This window comes from Rissa tridactyla, chromosome 7 (assembly GCF_028500815.1).
Source record: "Rissa tridactyla isolate bRisTri1 chromosome 7, bRisTri1.patW.cur.20221130, whole genome shotgun sequence".
Lineage (NCBI taxonomy): Eukaryota > Metazoa > Chordata > Aves > Charadriiformes > Laridae > Rissa > Rissa tridactyla.
In genome coordinates, this window is record NC_071472.1 from 7,656,561 (window position 1) to 7,673,140 (window position 16,580).

Here is a 16,580-nt window from a genome sequence, read left to right on the forward strand (position 1 = left end):
CTTCATAGGTATTGAAACGGTTCCTGCTGGCAGGCATCGCATGCCACCAGCTGCTGTTCCGTAACAGCTGTCAGCCACGGCATCACTTCACAGGATCCCAGGATGGTCAGGGTTGGAAGGGACCTTCAGAGATCATCTAGCCCAACCCCCTGCCAGAGCAGGGTCACCTAGAGCAGGGTGGACAGGAATGCATCCAGGTGGGTTTTGAGCACCTCCAGAGGAGACTCCACCACCTCTCTGGGCAGCCTGTTCCAGTGCTCTGTCACCCTCAAAGTTTTTCCTCATGTTGAGATGGAATTTCCTGTGCTCCAGTTTGTGCCCGTTGCTCCTTGTCACGTCACTGGGCATAACTGAAAAGAGCCCCATTCTCTTCACACCAGCTCTTTAGATATTGATAAGCTTTGATGAAATTCCCTCTCAGTCTTCTCCAGGCTGAACAGACACAGGTCTCTCAGCCTTTCCTCATCAGAGAGGTGCTCCAGTCCCTTCATCATTTTTGTAGCCCGAGGTGACTGGGCAAACATCACCTCATGCCACCCTACCCGCAAACGCGCCGTTACCAACAGTGCCGGACACAGGCCTGGCCCTCACCTGCCTCGGTTTACTCGCCCAAGGCGAGTCCCTCAAGGCCCGGAGGCCCGCACCTCCTGTCCGCCAACCGCCTCGCGCGCCCCGCCCTCAGCCGCGCGCCTTTGGCGCGAAAACGCCGCTGAGGGAAGGGGGCGGGAGGGGGCAGCGGGGCGGGGCTCGGCGGGGCTCTGCAGGGTGCCGGCCGTCGATTGGCTGGCGGGGCGGGGCTCGGCGCGGCGGCGGGCGCCGATTGGCCAGCGCGGCGGCGCACGTGGTCTGCGTGGTGGCGCGAGCCGGGCTGGGGGCCGGGTCTGAGGTGGCAGCGGCGGCAGGATGGACCTGGCGGCGGCGGCGGGGGACGCGGTGGCGGCGCAGCAGCACCAGCAGCTCCGCGATGAAGTGGCGGAGAAGTGCCAGAAGCTGTTCCAGGACTTCTTAGAAGAGTGAGTGAGGAGGGGCCGGGCTGGGCGGGCAGGGCCGTCGGGAGGCGGCGGGGCCGCAGGCGCCTCACTGAGGGGGCCGCCATTTGGCGAGGGCGGGATCCTGTCAGGGCCCTGTCCCCCGGTCCCTCGTGTGTCGGTCAGGAAAGCTCTCCTGTCGCCTGGGCCCGGCGCTGCTCGGCCGTCAGGTGCGGACAGGTATGCTTGACTGGCAAAACCCTTCCTCGAGAGCTTTCGGCGGGACTTTTTTGGGTGTGCTTGGCCCCTTTTAACAAAGTTGGGGTTGAAAATCCCTTTCGTGGCTTGATTGTTACATCTTAGTATGTCTGACTCCCTATGTTTTGCCCCTCTGGGGGACCCCGCAAGTAAGGAAACTGTTAATATCATCACAAAACAAACACAAAACACAAATCCGTTTTGCAAAAACCCATAAATAAAACTCCCACAAAACAAAACCCCTAAATAAAATTCCGTATGAAATGCATTGATATAACGGATGTAGCAAGGGGAGGGGGCGGAGGAAAAATGTTGTTGTAGAAGATGTTTGTCAGGCACTCTGGGATGCCATCTTTCTCTTGCACACTCCTTAACATCTGCAGTCCTCTTTCTCTCCTGAATTCAGAAGTATTCAATTGCAGCATGATATATAATTATGAAACGTTTTCCTGAATCATTTTCAGGTTCCAGAACAGTGATGGGGAGGTCAAATACTTGCGTGATGCTGAAGAACTGATTCGGCCAGAGCGGAACACGCTGATCGTAAGCTTTGCAGATTTGGAGCAGTTCAATCAGCAGCTCTCTACCACTATTCAGGAGGAATTTTACAGGTAAAGTGTAAACGTTACCTGAGAGGTGAGCAATGCTGCGGTTTCAGGCCCATAACATCTTATATGTAAAAAATGAGAGGTTTATCTGCTTAACAATTAAGTTTAAGAATTTTTATTTGTTTTTTCTGGATCAAAACTTATTTCTTAATGGATTCCTCTCTGGAAACCATTAGTTAACTAGGCAATTGCATTTATGGTAGATGGTCAGTATGGGAATATGGAATAAACTAGAACTTCTTGCTCTGAAAATACTTTATTGAGGCAGTGGCTTATTTTGAGGATCTACTTCTTAATATAAGGGTAAAACTTTCATAAAATGAGACTTTAAAAAGTCTGTTTTCAGACAATAAAGCAAATCACATTATTATGCAGTAATCGCGTGTTTAGCATATTTAGATTAGTTTTTGTATGTTCTTACATAATGTGGCAGTAAAAGCCAGAACCTGGAATTTTATTATACGAGCCTTTGATGTAGCCTAAAGCAACAAAGGCATTTTGATAGCTTCTATAAAGTTTGAACTTTTTTTCTGTATTTCAGGGTTTACCCTTACCTCTGCCGAGCAGTAAAGACTTTTGCTAAAGACCATGGAAATGTTCCTTCAAACAAGGACTTTTACGTTGCATTCCAAGATCTACCTACCAGACACAAGTAAGATGATTATTAATTCCAGAAACTTGTGCATTTTTAATACTAGCAAAAAAATGTCAAAGCATACTGAAAATGTTTTGGTTATATAGCATGAAATATACAGTTGACCAATACAGTTATGAAGAAGTTTCCTGATCTTGTGCAGGGTATTTCTTGAAACAGTTTTTCATTTGTGGATCATACTCGGATACTTACATTCATTGTATTCCACAAACAAATGTAACTTCTCTAATATAAAAAAGTGATTTAGAGTATGTTGCTTTTGAAGCACCAGTGAAGTAACTTTTGCATTGGTTTGACTTCTAGCATTAATCTAAGAGTTTATGTAAAATCATGAAATGAGAAAATATTCTTTGTTACTTTTGTCTGTTACAACTGTTCTTTAGTCACAGACTGAATGAAACTATGTTGCATCTTCAAACTTGGGTAGTACCCTGGGCCTAAAAATGTCAACTCAAGAATTTAAACTCTATGAATTTCTGTTTTAAACAGAATTCGAGAACTGACATCAGCAAAAATTGGCTCACTGATGCGTATCAGTGGACAGGTGGTACGTACCCACCCAGTCCATCCTGAGCTTGTAAGTGGAACCTTCCTGTGCCTCGACTGCCAAACAGTGATTAAAGATGTGGAACAGCAGTTTAAATACACGCAGCCAAACATTTGCAGAAACCCAGTCTGTGCCAATAGGAGGAGATTCCTGCTGGACACAAACAAATCAAGATTTGTTGATTTCCAAAAGGTACAGTGGTGAGGTTGGGGAGGAGGACGAACAGTGGTGTTCTTGTGGTAGTTGAAAGGTGTTGTTTGTACTGCTACACATTTTGGTTCTGTCAACATCAAGAAAAGACCTCAAGAAAAGGCATGCTAGTTTCTGGAAATAGTTTCTTTCTGTCTGTGGATGGCTTATGTTTAAGCATGGGAAATGATGAATAGTATCGAAGCAGTTTTGTTGCATGACATTTATTGTCTAAGTAAGCCACTGAAAAGCCACATATTCAAGGCATTGTCAGTCTTCTGTCACAGGTACATCATGTGTAGTTTTTTTATATGAGTATGAAAAGCAGTGTCTTTAGTATCTGCAATGTTTTGCTCTTCCAGATTGATTTACTCTGCCAAATCCTCAGCACATTACTTCCCGCAATAATATTTAGCGTCAGTCACATTAACTGGACTCTTCAAGTTGCTTTTCCTAGCCCTCAGAATTGCCATTGTGGCCACTGTGCATCCTCTTCTTAAATACTGATTAGTGAAGGGCTTTTTTACTTGCTTGTCTTACTGTAAGATAAGTTTCATGATTGATACGCATGACAGAAAGCAAATGCCCCTTACTTACTGTATTAGCAGCTTAGCTTTTGAAGCAGTTTCAAATTTGGTGACATCCGTGAGGTGCTTAATATTCTCTCCCTCCCCAGGTTCGCATTCAGGAGACGCAGGCTGAGCTGCCGCGTGGTAGCATTCCTCGCAGCGTGGAAGTGATCTTGCGTGCAGAAGCAGTGGAGTCTGCTCAGGCAGGTGACAAATGTGACTTCACAGGGTCACTGATTGTCGTGCCTGATGTGTCCCAGCTCTCAACACCAGGTTTGTTGCTCCCGCTCATGACCTAGATGATGTGTCCCTCCTGCTTGTGCTGGGAACTGCTGTTCTGACTCTCACTCTAACGGCAGGGGTGCGCGCAGAAACTGGCTCCCGGGTGAGTGGGACGGAGGGCTATGAAACAGAAGGCATCCGAGGACTTCGGGCCCTTGGAGTCAGAGAGCTGTCATATAAGCTAGTCTTTCTAGCTTGTTACGTTGCACCAACAAATCCACGGGTGAGTTTGGATAGAAAGTAGATTTAAAGGTATTGATGATTTCTGCTCTGTATGGTTTATCTTGCATTAGGGAGCAGGAATTTAAAGCTTTAAATATGTATGTGTACCACCTTCCTGTGCATTTGACTGTCTTTATATTCTGTTTGAATTTATATAGCAAGTTTTTTTTCTTGTCTTTATTGCTCCTAGCAGTTTTCACGGATGTGATTACCAATGTTATCAATTTATTCTAAAGAGCTAAATGGTCCATTTATTTCCATTCAGCTTTCATCCATTTCTGCAGCACTTCCTTTTCCTCCATGAAATCCTATTGCTTCATTTTGTCACAAGGAAAACAACAATCCTTGTTCCCGCTGATTTATCGCGTAACATCTTGGGATGTTATTACAACATAATATGTAATACTGACTATGGCTGGGTTTTAGTACGGTATGATATTTTAATCTATAATTCTGCTACCAGCTTCACCATCACATAGAATAAAAACAGTATATGTTATTTTCTAGGTGTAGGAGTTTCCTGCCTCATTCCAGAGTAATGAAAGACCTTGTAAATTCCAGTTAATGAAGAATGCTTACAAAGGCAAATTTTAGCCAAAGGAAGCCATAGCGGTTTACTCTCTTTTTAATCTCTGGACAAGCGTCTCTCCTGTGTTTTTCTCACTAGCTGAAGTTATACTCCATTTATTTTGTCCGCTAGGAAATTGTCTTTTGTTTTTAAAGGTATAAGGTGATGAGCTTCCTTAGCCCAAGGTCAGCTTTTCTGAATGTGTTCCACCCATTCAGTTTACAGAGCAAGTTTGTCTAACCTCCTGTCTGCAGTACTCGCATTCAGTACTGACCATGTTATGACTTTTATGACTTTTATTTCTTTTTATTTCCTTTGTTTAGTTTGGTGGAAAAGAGCTCCGAGATGAAGAACAGACTGCAGAAAGCATTAAAAACCAAATGTCTGTGAAAGAGTGGGAAAAGGTGTTTGAAATGAGCCAAGATAAGAACCTTTACCATAATCTGTGCACCAGCCTGTTCCCCACTATCCATGGTAAGAGTCCCATTGTTGCCTTAGGGAAGATTTCACTTGTGAAAATATTTATTCGTTTTGCTGTCTGTGTAGTGCCATTTTGGGAAAGCTTGAAAGCCCTGTGCCAACTACCACAAACTCTCCCCTCCAGTACTGGTTATGCTTGAAAAGAAGAATGTGTTTCCTGCAATAATTCCTGTGTTTAACCATTAAGGCCTGCAAGACTAGGCAAAATGGTTGGTTTTGCTACTGCATGATCTACTACTAAACCCTACAGTTGACAGTTGGATATAAGCTTTATTTTTTATGGGCGTTTTTCAAAAGATTTAAGGGTTCCAAACATTTGTGTGCTCTTGTGCATGTATGCGTGCATGTATATGTTTGCAGTTGTTTCTGGCTCAGCACTAGTTTGAGGACTTATGTTGGTTATGTCTGAAAAGTTTGATCAGACGAATTTGGTCCATATTCGGAGCCACTGTAGCATAAAGGAATTACACTGCTTTCTGAGTCATTCTTCCCTGAATCTGTATCAAGCATATAAATGCAGTTTTAGTGGATGTTTAGCAAATAGGTAAATTCTGAGCAGATGTGCCCAGACGCTGTAAAACTTTAATGGGCTGAAGTTTTTTTTTTTTAAATAAGAAAAATGTGATGGTTTCTTTAGATTTTTAGTTGAGTGTCTTTTCTGGGGCAGGTAATGATGAAGTGAAACGTGGGGTCCTGCTGATGCTTTTTGGAGGAGTTCCTAAGACCACTTCAGAAGGCACTTCATTGCGTGGGGACATCAATGTCTGTGTTGTTGGTGATCCAAGTACAGCCAAGAGTCAATTTCTAAAGTAAGCATCTCATTAAAATTCAGTATTTAAATATTGTCCAGTGTGACTAGAGCTATAAATGTGTACTGAGCCTTTTCTATGTTAAACAGAGGAAAGAGAAGTAAAATATTTGAGAACATTTTCCAGGAATTATTTGGATGTGGTTGAATCACTTGAATAGGGCTGAAGTAAACTCAACCAGTCCCTGTGATAATAACAAAGAATTAATTAAGACTTGGGTTTTTTTTGTTCCTTAGGCAGTTATGGATGTATGGTATTCCAAAGATTTTTCAGAAGACATTGAATATTAAAAATACAAAAATTATTACATATCTTAAAATATCCAAGATAGATGAAATATTTTTTTTTTCTTTTTTATTTTTAGCTTAATCTAAATTAATAGGTCCTAGCACTTTGGACAAACAGGCAGCTATTAACCCTGAAAAATAATTATGAAATAATTATGATTTATGCTATAATGCTTTTTTATTTGAAATTCTATTTAATATGGTTTTATCTTATTATGTTGCTCATGTACCTCTGCGTTGTTCTCCGTGCAACTGAGGTCCTTGCAGCATATACTGCAACTCAGAAATGTAGAGGCACCACAAAAGCTGCCTTGGGCTGCCTGTGGTCAGTCTTGCTGCTTCCTGCTATGAAGCCATTTGTTCCCTTGTGCTGACATTTACCTGACCCGCAAGGAGCTGTGTTAGCTTGTGAAATCAGCAGAAAACTTGTGGGAGGAGGTCTGGATTGTTTTTCTGCTGGTGTAAGCACAGGTGAATAACAGACATGTGATAGACTGCAGTTAGATAAGGATTATTTTCAAAGGCTTGCTCCAACATCATTTTAGGTGGGAGGGCCTACCTAAATATTGCTTCCTGAAGTAAGGAGCAAGCCCTGGCCTGAGAGGTTGAAAGCAACACTGCATGACAGCTACCTCATTTCTGCAGGATTTAATCTGACTTTTTTAAGTTTGTGCAACACAATTCCTCACTGTTATTTCTCTCCATAGGCATGTGGATGAGTTCAGTCCTCGTGCAGTATACACCAGCGGAAAAGCCTCCAGTGCTGCTGGTCTAACAGCGGCTGTTGTAAAAGATGAAGAGTCTCATGAATTTGTCATTGAAGCTGGAGCCCTGATGCTGGCAGATAATGTGAGTCCAGGAACTAGAGAGGTTCCTGCATCCTGGAATGGTTTTGATGGTTGACCAAGAGCCCCAAATAGTCTTAATGATGCTTTTTTTCCAAAAGTGATTGAATTTGGGTAGCTTACTATTTTTTGCTCTTCCTCTGCAGGGGGTTTGTTGCATTGATGAATTTGACAAAATGGATGTGCGGGATCAAGTAGCCATTCATGAAGCAATGGAGCAGCAGACTATATCCATTACTAAAGCAGGAGTAAAGGTAGCTGCTGCTATTCCTCTGTTGTGTGGTCTGTATGATTGCCCGACAGTTTGTTGCATGTACTGCTGTAGCATCATCTGTCAGGTTTTCGTGTCAGCTCTGCAGCTGACTCACTGTGGCAGGAGAGAGAACACTTACCTAAAAAGTTTTTGTGCCACATACTCAGAAAGAACCAGAAATGTTACTGAAATGAAGAAAAGAGATAGTAGCGGGCAGGAAACAGAAAATGGGAAAATCCTAATCTTGAAGTAACCCCAAAAGAAGATACAGATTTATGTGTATTTGTAGAAGTAAAGTGTATATTTGTGCTGTTAAAAACAGGGTGTATTGAAAAGCAGTTTTAAGGGCTTGTTTCAGTATTGTTGGCAAGAGAGTGGCAATGTTAAAATATTGATTCATCAAACTGTGTTTTGGGGCAGAGATCTGTTGAGAAAGGGCTGGTTAGAAGAGTTTAGGTTCTTGAGGAGTGATTGCTGTAATACCTCCATTGAAACTTCATCTAAAAGATGTTACGCTGGACCCATTTGAATTGCAATGAGTTGATTTAGCAAGAGCTCACAGATGTCATTCTTTTTTTTAAATTTATTTTCATTGTCAGGCTACCCTGAATGCCAGGACCTCCATTTTGGCTGCGGCAAACCCAGTTGGTGGGCGCTACGACAGATCCAAGTCACTGAAACAGAATATAAACCTGTCAGCTCCCATCATGTCTCGCTTTGATCTCTTCTTCATCCTTGTGGATGAATGTAATGAGGTAATTCTAAGGAATTGTAGAAAAATTTATGTCAGAAAAGACCTCTGGAGGTCTCTACTCTAACCTCCTGTTCAAAGCAGATCTTTGAGAACAGGTTGCCAAGACCTTGACCTGGTGAGTTTTGTATATCTCCAAGCATGGAGATTCTGCAGCCTCTAGGCCCTACTGACAACTCTCATGTGTTTAAAAAATAATAATAACTTTTATATCTAACCAGAATTTCTCATGGTTCAGTTTATGTTGATTGCCTGTTGTCAATCTGTACTTCTAAGAACGATCTGGCTACATCGCATAGATACTTGCCAATGAGGCAGGTGCTTTCTTTTCTGCAGACAACAGACCCATCTCTTTCAGCCTCTCCTCATACATCATGTGCTCCTGCCCTCTGACCGTCTTGGTGGCCTTCTGAAAATTTAGATGAAGCTGATTTCATGAGAGTGTCTTGCTTCTTCTTTTCTTCCCTGTCTGCAAAGTTAAAAGCTGGCAGTACAAATTTGAACATACTCTGCTGAACACAAGGATACTGCCTTTTCATCTTGTAGTGATTTGACCTACACACTTAAAAACATTAGTCATTTTTACAAATCACTGGTCACTAAGGCTAAGACTGCTACCACCTGCCTATGTGGTGTTTGCCTTGGGAACGCATGAGATACAGAGATTAATGTCGGTTCAGTGCTATTCTCTCCACTGTTTTGCTCAAAGTGATTATTCTATTTGAGAAGGGACTGATGAAAGAGACAGTGTAGGCTGAAAAGGAAGAAAGCAGTTCCCACGCTGCAAAGTGCTGCTTTCTGCCTGTTCTGTGGCTAAGTTGTAACCCAGGAGAGTTCCAAGAGGTTATAAATCCTAAAACTGCCTTTTATCCCTTCTCTGCTGTGTTTCCTTGTATTAAAAACCTCCAGGGCATTCTCCTGGGTCTTCTGGCATAGAGTCTGGCTTCTGGAGTACAAGCAAGGGAAGGGAATGGGAAAGAAGAATATAGCTGTTGTTCTGATATTTGGCTGATGTTGTGAAAATGATCTGACAGAGCAATAATATCCCAGGTTACAGATTACGCCATTGCCAGACGCATAGTGGATCTGCATTCCAGAGTGGAAGAATCTGTTGATCGTGTCTATTCATTAGATGACATTAGAAGGTATCTGCTATTTGCAAGACAGTTTAAACCAAAGGTAATTCTACTTTCTTGTATAAGTTGTTCTGTATGAGGTGGTCCAAAGGAACAGTCACTCTGTATCACGCTTTTTTACAGCAAATGCAAAGACACTTAGTGTAGTGTTCTTTCAAGACTAGGAAAGGAGCCATAAACTCTGTTTTTATCTAGAAACATAGCATATTTTGGAGCCATGTACTCTTTTTTTTTGGACTCGTGAAACCCAGCAAGCCCAGCTAAGACTATGTTAGAATCAGTAGTCTTAACCGCTTTCGTGGCAGTTCTTAACCACTGTCTAGAACAACTGAGGGGTCATTTCATAGCTTTCTCATACCTCAAAGGCATGGGTTATTCAGCACAGCTGCTGCAGAGATTCTTGTATTTTATTGACTTCCTGCTTAATCAAACAGTTTGTTTGGCCTTATTTTAAAAGGGTATTGTTCCTCAATATTTCTTTGCTTTTTTTTTGTGGTGAAATACAGAACATGGGAAACTGTTCTAAGTACAAATTTTTGTGGTCTATCCAAATAGCAGTTTGTATGGGCTGTGTGTTAGATTTTTGAGAAGTTCATCTAATGTAGTTCTTTTTAAAAGGAAGGAGAGGACACCCTCTCTTACAGAGTTTTGAAAATTCCCATTTAATTTCCATGTCGTGGGGTATTTCTTTTCCAGTTGGATCTGCGTATGTGCAGATAGACTCAGGTTAAAAAGCATATGCACAAAGCTGTAGTTGGTGTTAGTATGTTGAGTGTATGCTTGTGTGTGGTTTTGCATGCAGAATAAAAGGTAAATAAACATAGAACAAACTAGTAGGGACAGACATGAAGCAAGTTTGTGGAACAGAAAAATAGAAATGATCAAAAATCTGCTCTAAAAATAATTGACGCGTGAAAGTACTTATTGTAATATCATTGTTGCTGTAATCATTTTTACAATATAATTTTAACATAATATGATTGTCATTATTTTTATGTATAGTGTGTGCATAGCTTAGAATATGTCAGAGAAAAGCTGTGGCTAGTACAGAAAAGTCTGGGAACTGCCAATCTGATGCAAGAAGCATAAACTTTAATACCTTTACATGGCAAACTGTCATACTGTCTTATGTCACAAAGATATCTAAGGAGTCTGAGGACTTCATAGTGGAGCAGTATAAACGACTACGGCAGCGTGATGGCACTGGAGTGACAAAGTCGTCCTGGAGAATCACAGTGCGACAGTTGGAAAGCATGATTCGGCTGTCTGAAGCTATGGCCCGTATGCACTGCTGTGATGAGGTATCAGGTTTTTTGATGAAAGTTTGTATAAATGTTTGTAAAAATGTTGTGGGAGGTCTGGCTTTGCTATTTGACTATGGTATTGTATGTATCGAAATCCTGTGGGTGAGGAGGAGAGCTTGCATCATGTTTTCACTTGCAGTGTGGTCATACTTGGTCTGAATTTGTATGCCAGAAATACTGTTTTTAAGGTATGTCTTGTGAAACTGAGATCAGATGGTCCAAACTGAGAACATCCATGTTTTTGCATTACAGTTGTATCAGCACTCTCAGCCTGTTACCTGTCAAATCGTGACAAATAGGAAGGACAATCATCTACTAGTATCAGCGAGGGCTGTTGACAGTGTCTCTCTCCTAACCTTGTGCAGTTTGTAATCTCTCTCAGCTCTCTTCCACCTGCAATCTAAAAAGCCAAAGTTCATCAAAGTATCTGAACCTCCCTAAGACTACTTGTATTTGTGATCTGAGCTACTCCTCACGTCAGCCAGTGTTGACACTTATATTGTGTTATGGCTATTAACTGCAGTATGACTATTATCCATCTAGTCCCTGCTTCAAAACTCAGCAGGCTTTTTGAAATGTTGATTAGGGGTTACATGACACATGCAGTGATAGAAACTTGCTCACTGGTTGTGTAAGAAGGACACCCCTTGGGTTCTTCTTAATTAAATTCAGCTTATAAAGAAACAAATAGCTTTTAGCTTATGGCTCAGCTAGAGATGATTTTCCCAGTTTTTGCTTTTCAACTCCAGAGGAGAGACTTACTAATTACAATTAATTATGGTGCAGACCCATTTCTTTCATGTTTCTTGCTCCACTGATCTATCTTCAAAATGTTCTCGGCTTTAGTAAAAATTTTATTAACTCCACATGATCGCTAAAGCCTGAAAGATTCATCAGGCTGCTTATTCCCTCGGTAACCTTGTGTCAACTCAGAGTACTTATAGTGGGATATAATTTGACTTGCAGCATCTTTAGTGCTTAGGATTAATCAGGTGAGACGGGTAGAAAGACCCTTTGTCAACAGGGGTGAATTTCTGGAGCTATTGGGGGGAAAAAAAAGCTTCTAACGTTAGAAGAGCCACCATGCTTATTTAATACGTGTTTTTTGAAACATTCCCCAGGTTCACCCGAAACATGTGAAGGAAGCTTTCAGGCTTTTAAATAAGTCCATCATTAGAGTTGAGACTCCTGACATCAATTTAGACCAAGATGATGAACAGCAAATAGAGGATCAAGAGGACCAAGATGGAGTCAATGGTAAATTACTTGTAGAGAATTTTTTCAAAGAGGAGAGTACTTCCATGCCTTACAGCTTACCTTGTTTGAGTATATGCGTCTCTCTTGTTTCTCAACTACTTCTCATGTAATAAGGTCTAGGAATCCTGACTCCTATTCTTAACTCTCTTAGTTCTTCAGCCTCCTTGTGGGTATGCTCACCCGTTCAGTCAATGCAACTTTTCGGTGGCTCAGAGAATTAAACAGTTAAAAGATGTTGTAGATTTAAACCTGGACATGTGTCCAAACAGGTGAGGCAGAAGCTCCCGCTGGGGTCAATGGTCTTGTGAATGGGATCAATGGCCATTCTGAGGACATGAACAAGGATGCTGCACCCAAAGCTTCTCTTAGACTGGGCTTCTCTGAGTATCGACGAATTTCTAATCTCCTGGTGCTGCATCTCAGGAAAGCAGAAGAAGGTAAGAATTTGTTTATTAAAAAGACAGTAGACCCTGAGTTGCCTTGCCATGTGTGCATGGGCTCTTTACTAAAACAAATTCATCAGAAGCTCAGAAGGGAATTTTTTAGCTGTGAAGAAAGCTGTATCTTTCAGACACTTTAGAGAAAGCACTTGAGCATGTCATGTATCAAAAAGTTAGGATAGAAGGTTGTGATCACAGATCTTTGAACAACGGTTGCCACTTCCTCCTGTGCATTTTTCAGTGTAATTTGGTAAACATTAAACATTACTGTGAGTAAAATCTTTGCTGCTTTGCACCCTGAAGTACTTTAGACATGTTAACAGAGTGGCCGCTGCAGAGGCTTACAAACTTAACTGCCCTGAGTGAACTAATCCCACTGTGCTGAGGTTCAGCACAGGTAGCTGCATCGGTTCAGGGAGCAACTGTTTCTACATCTTAGGCTGCTGCACATGGGATTTTCACTCCTGCTGAGACACCAAGCTTGTCAGGTCAGGTGTGACCCTGTACACATGTGGCCGTACTACATCTGATGATACAAATATGGCTTCTTGGACTTTCTAGCTCTGGTATTTTAGTTATTTGTCAAAACCTGGTAAATCAAGGAGCATGTCAACAGAGCAGATCCAGAAAAGGATTTGTCGCATATGCTGGTTAACCTAGCTAGAATAGTCGGCAGCAATGAAAACTAGCAAGAGCTTTAATGCATGCCAGCAACCACAGCCTAAAGTATATACTTAACCAGTATGTGCCAAATGGCTGCATCTTCTCTTGGGGAGAGGAAATGTTTCAGTTGCAATGAGGCCGTTCCGGTGATGAAATGCAGCAGATGTCTGAAAGCATATAACAATATTACAAAGCCTTTGGATAAGTGCAGAAAATACAGTATCTGTTCAAAATACTGAGTATTTGTAGAAGGATGACCTCTTCAGCATTGGATGACGGTTTTCTTTTGCCCATAGAGGAAGGTTCCACAACTCCTTACGACTGCTTTTTCTTGAAGCTGAAGGCAGTTGCTAGACTGCTCATTTTAAGTTGTAAGCCACATGGATGCATAGAAATGAAAGCTTCAACTCTTAATCTAGATGTCTACAATTAAGCTGTGATACAACAGCCTCCTGTATAAAACATACTGATTTAAGAAACAGACAAAAGTCTGATGGGCTATTGCATGTTTCTCTCTTCAGCATTGTAAATGTTACCATAGAAATCCTTTTCTCTTATGGTTTTAATGGTGTCTTACTGCTGCTGTTTATGCAAATAATTTTCTTTGCAGAAGAGGACGATTCATCAATAAAGAAGAGTGAACTTATTAATTGGTATCTAAAGGAAATTGAATCTGAAATAGAATCTGAAGAAGAACTAATAAATAAGAAGAAGATCATAGAGAGAGTCATTCACCGACTCACGCATTATGTATGTATAGAGATGTGTGGATAGTGAAAAAGGGTTTTAACTTATATAGTGCAATGATTCGTTTTTAATAGAATACATTGCTAATTTGAGAAATGTGTTTTGTGCTTCCATATCATTGACTGATGCAGTATAAGTGCCTTCTTTGTTTAATATGTGTTAAAAAATAGTTATAGAGAAAACACTGAAATAAATTAGAGATGTGTGTAAGTAAAAGTTTGAAGTGCCATATTATGTCCCTATAAAAGTGTAAGTGCTATTTTTCTGTAGTTCTGTGGTGTTAGTTATACATTAAGATACAGAAATGCAAACAACCCTTTATCCAATAGACAAAGTCACAGGGGCACTAGGGCATTTTGGAGGAAAAAATATGAAAGTATAAAATATTTCTAATTTTTAAAGGCACAAAACGAATAGATTGAAGTGTTCCCGGAAAACATACAACATATAAGAGATTTCCACTGAACATGTTTGTTATGATTAGGAACCTGTTAAAGAGGGAGTTCACAATTAAAAGGGTTAAGTAATTCATCAATAAGAGATGCTACCAGTTTAAAAAGGAGATGCCTTTCAAAAAATACAAACAAACCTTTATGATTCCTGTTTGAATACAAATATTTGTCTGTTGCAGGACCACATTCTGATAGAACTGTCCCAGTCAGGACTGAGAGGATCCAGAGAAGAGGAGACTTTTGATGAAGATCCATACCTGGTTGTCAACCCAAACTATCTGCTGGAAGACTAAGGGCTGAGGACTGGATTGTAGAGCTGACTTGTCATATGTTGGAAAATGCATTCTTTTCTGCATTCTTGCAATGGTTGCTGCATAGCTAACATCCTAAATTCATATGAACACTTTACTGTGGAATGCGCCGATGTGCGGTTAGTAATATATGAGCTTACACTGAGCTTATCTTGAAAGTTTTTAAAGAAATGACACACTTATATATTAGTTTCGTTATTAATTCCGGGTTTCACTGCCATGATCCAGATGCAGAGGAGAATAATTCAATAGCTGTTTTCAGCCTCAAGCTATGTAGATGCTTCTGTTTTAATGAGAGGAGTTTTGCATTGTTCTTCTATTGTATTTAGTAAACTTTTTATGCTATAGGTTTTTACTGCTTTTCTTATTACCATAAATAAAAGATGATTAAATGTCTGGATATCTCTGGGGGTGGATTTGTTGTCACTCGTATGTGGGATTGCTGTTTTCTATGCCTATGCTTCGAGGCTGAAAAAGTAGTGATCTAAATGCTTAATGTCTTAAGAAAGATTAAATTTCCTGGATGGCAGATGCTGTTTTTTAAGAAGTTTTTTTAAACTTCCAGTAATGGGTAGTGAGAAACTCTTGATTGCTTCTCTTTCTTTTTAGATGGACTAAAGATGTGTATGCTCCTGTTGCATACGTAAAATAGATAATTGAAAATAGCCAAGCCCAAAGCAAGGCTTTAAGTCAGGAGGTCAGAAAGCCCCATCTTGATGAATGTCTTGACTTGTAAGTGAATTGAAAACTGCCATAATTTGTGAGGGACTTTTAAGACTGTATTTGTAAACTTGTTTGTAGATTCATCTATACAAAAGTTTTACTGAAGTTTCTCTTGTTCTCATTTATTTGCTGTATTCTATGGGATTATTAAATAATCTATTAAGATTTAAAAATACGTGAATATTTGTCGTGTCAGCCTGATACCAGCACCTAAGAAACAGTTGTAAGATCATGAAAGATACAAAAGATATATATTTTAAGTGTAAATAATGTGAAATAACTGTTTCTGAAGCAGGTCCAGAAATGGAGCTGGTTTGTAAGACAGTCGCCTTTTTTGTTAGTGTCCCCCAGCTTTGGAAAGATATACCTCAGTCTAATGAAGCATATCATTAACGATAACAGTTATATTTATGGAATGGAAGGAATCATAAATATTTTTCACCAACAGCACTACCTTCTCACTTGGCACAAACTCTGGCTGCAGTAACTTGTCTCTGCTAATTTCTTTCATAAACTGCAGCTGGTGAATGCTGCATTTCGTTATGAATTGCCACCCACTTACAACAGCAGTTTCATTTTATTCTATATTGATCGTAATTTATTTTCAAAATAAGAACAGGAAGGTGTTTATACTTCATTCTCTGTTTCCCCCTCTTCTCCCCCCCCCGATCTTAGTTTGATAATAAATATATTTCACATGGAGAAAGTTAAGTAGTTTTTCTGCTTCTCTTTCTATATATGCTTCTTTGAGTTGACACTGCTCTACTGAAAAATAAGCAGCAGATGGTGCTGTAAAATTCCTATTCAAACTTGTTATTCAAACATCGGGGGGGAAAAAACCTGGAGTACTTACTTGGACATTCAGAACAGCAAGCACAATGTTTCAGCAAGCTTTTCAAGGCTTCCTGAAAAAAAAAAAAAAAGAACCACCTGGGAATCAGATAGGGTCAAAGTACATAAATTACAATCCCTGTAATAAGCTATAACATTGGCTACTTGAGTAACAGCAGAAGTTGAGAGATATTTTCTACCGTAACTTAAAGATAGTATTTCTTGACAGAGCAGTAGGTTGCCCAGCTGATTCCAGGTATGCTTTAGACAAAAAGCTGGTTCTTAAAGGAAATAAAGTGGGAGATGGAACTGGCTTTTTAATGTAGTTATGTAGAATTTTGTGTTTAGTTGATTTAAATATGTTCTGTATTTAGGCAGCACAGACAGGAGACTCTGCAAAATGTTCTCAGTTCTACAGTTGTGCT

The 16,580-nt window shown here is 40.5% G+C and overlaps 1 protein-coding gene across 2 annotated transcripts; it reads left to right on the forward strand.

Annotated features, from left to right (window-relative positions):
- Nucleotides 1-863: 863 nt before the first annotated feature.
- Nucleotides 864-16,007, forward strand: MCM6 (minichromosome maintenance complex component 6). 2 transcript variants are annotated; one of them, XM_054209688.1, is made up of 17 exons: nt 864-1,013; nt 1,691-1,837; nt 2,376-2,486; nt 2,979-3,228; nt 3,902-4,067; nt 4,154-4,299; nt 5,190-5,340; nt 6,014-6,155; nt 7,150-7,291; nt 7,434-7,541; nt 8,140-8,295; nt 9,342-9,470; nt 10,567-10,728; nt 11,853-11,988; nt 12,267-12,425; nt 13,702-13,841; nt 14,470-16,007. In XM_054209688.1, exons 1-17 carry the CDS (start codon nt 904-906, stop codon nt 14,581-14,583), a joined length of 2,469 nt encoding a protein of 822 aa, XP_054065663.1. In that variant the 5' UTR covers nt 864-903; the 3' UTR covers nt 14,584-16,007. The 2 variants fall into 2 exon arrangements, with proteins under 2 accessions (XP_054065663.1, XP_054065662.1); XM_054209687.1 differs by having other exon boundaries at nt 12,258-12,425; nt 14,470-16,006.
- The last annotated feature ends 573 nt before the right edge of the window (nt 16,008-16,580 follow it).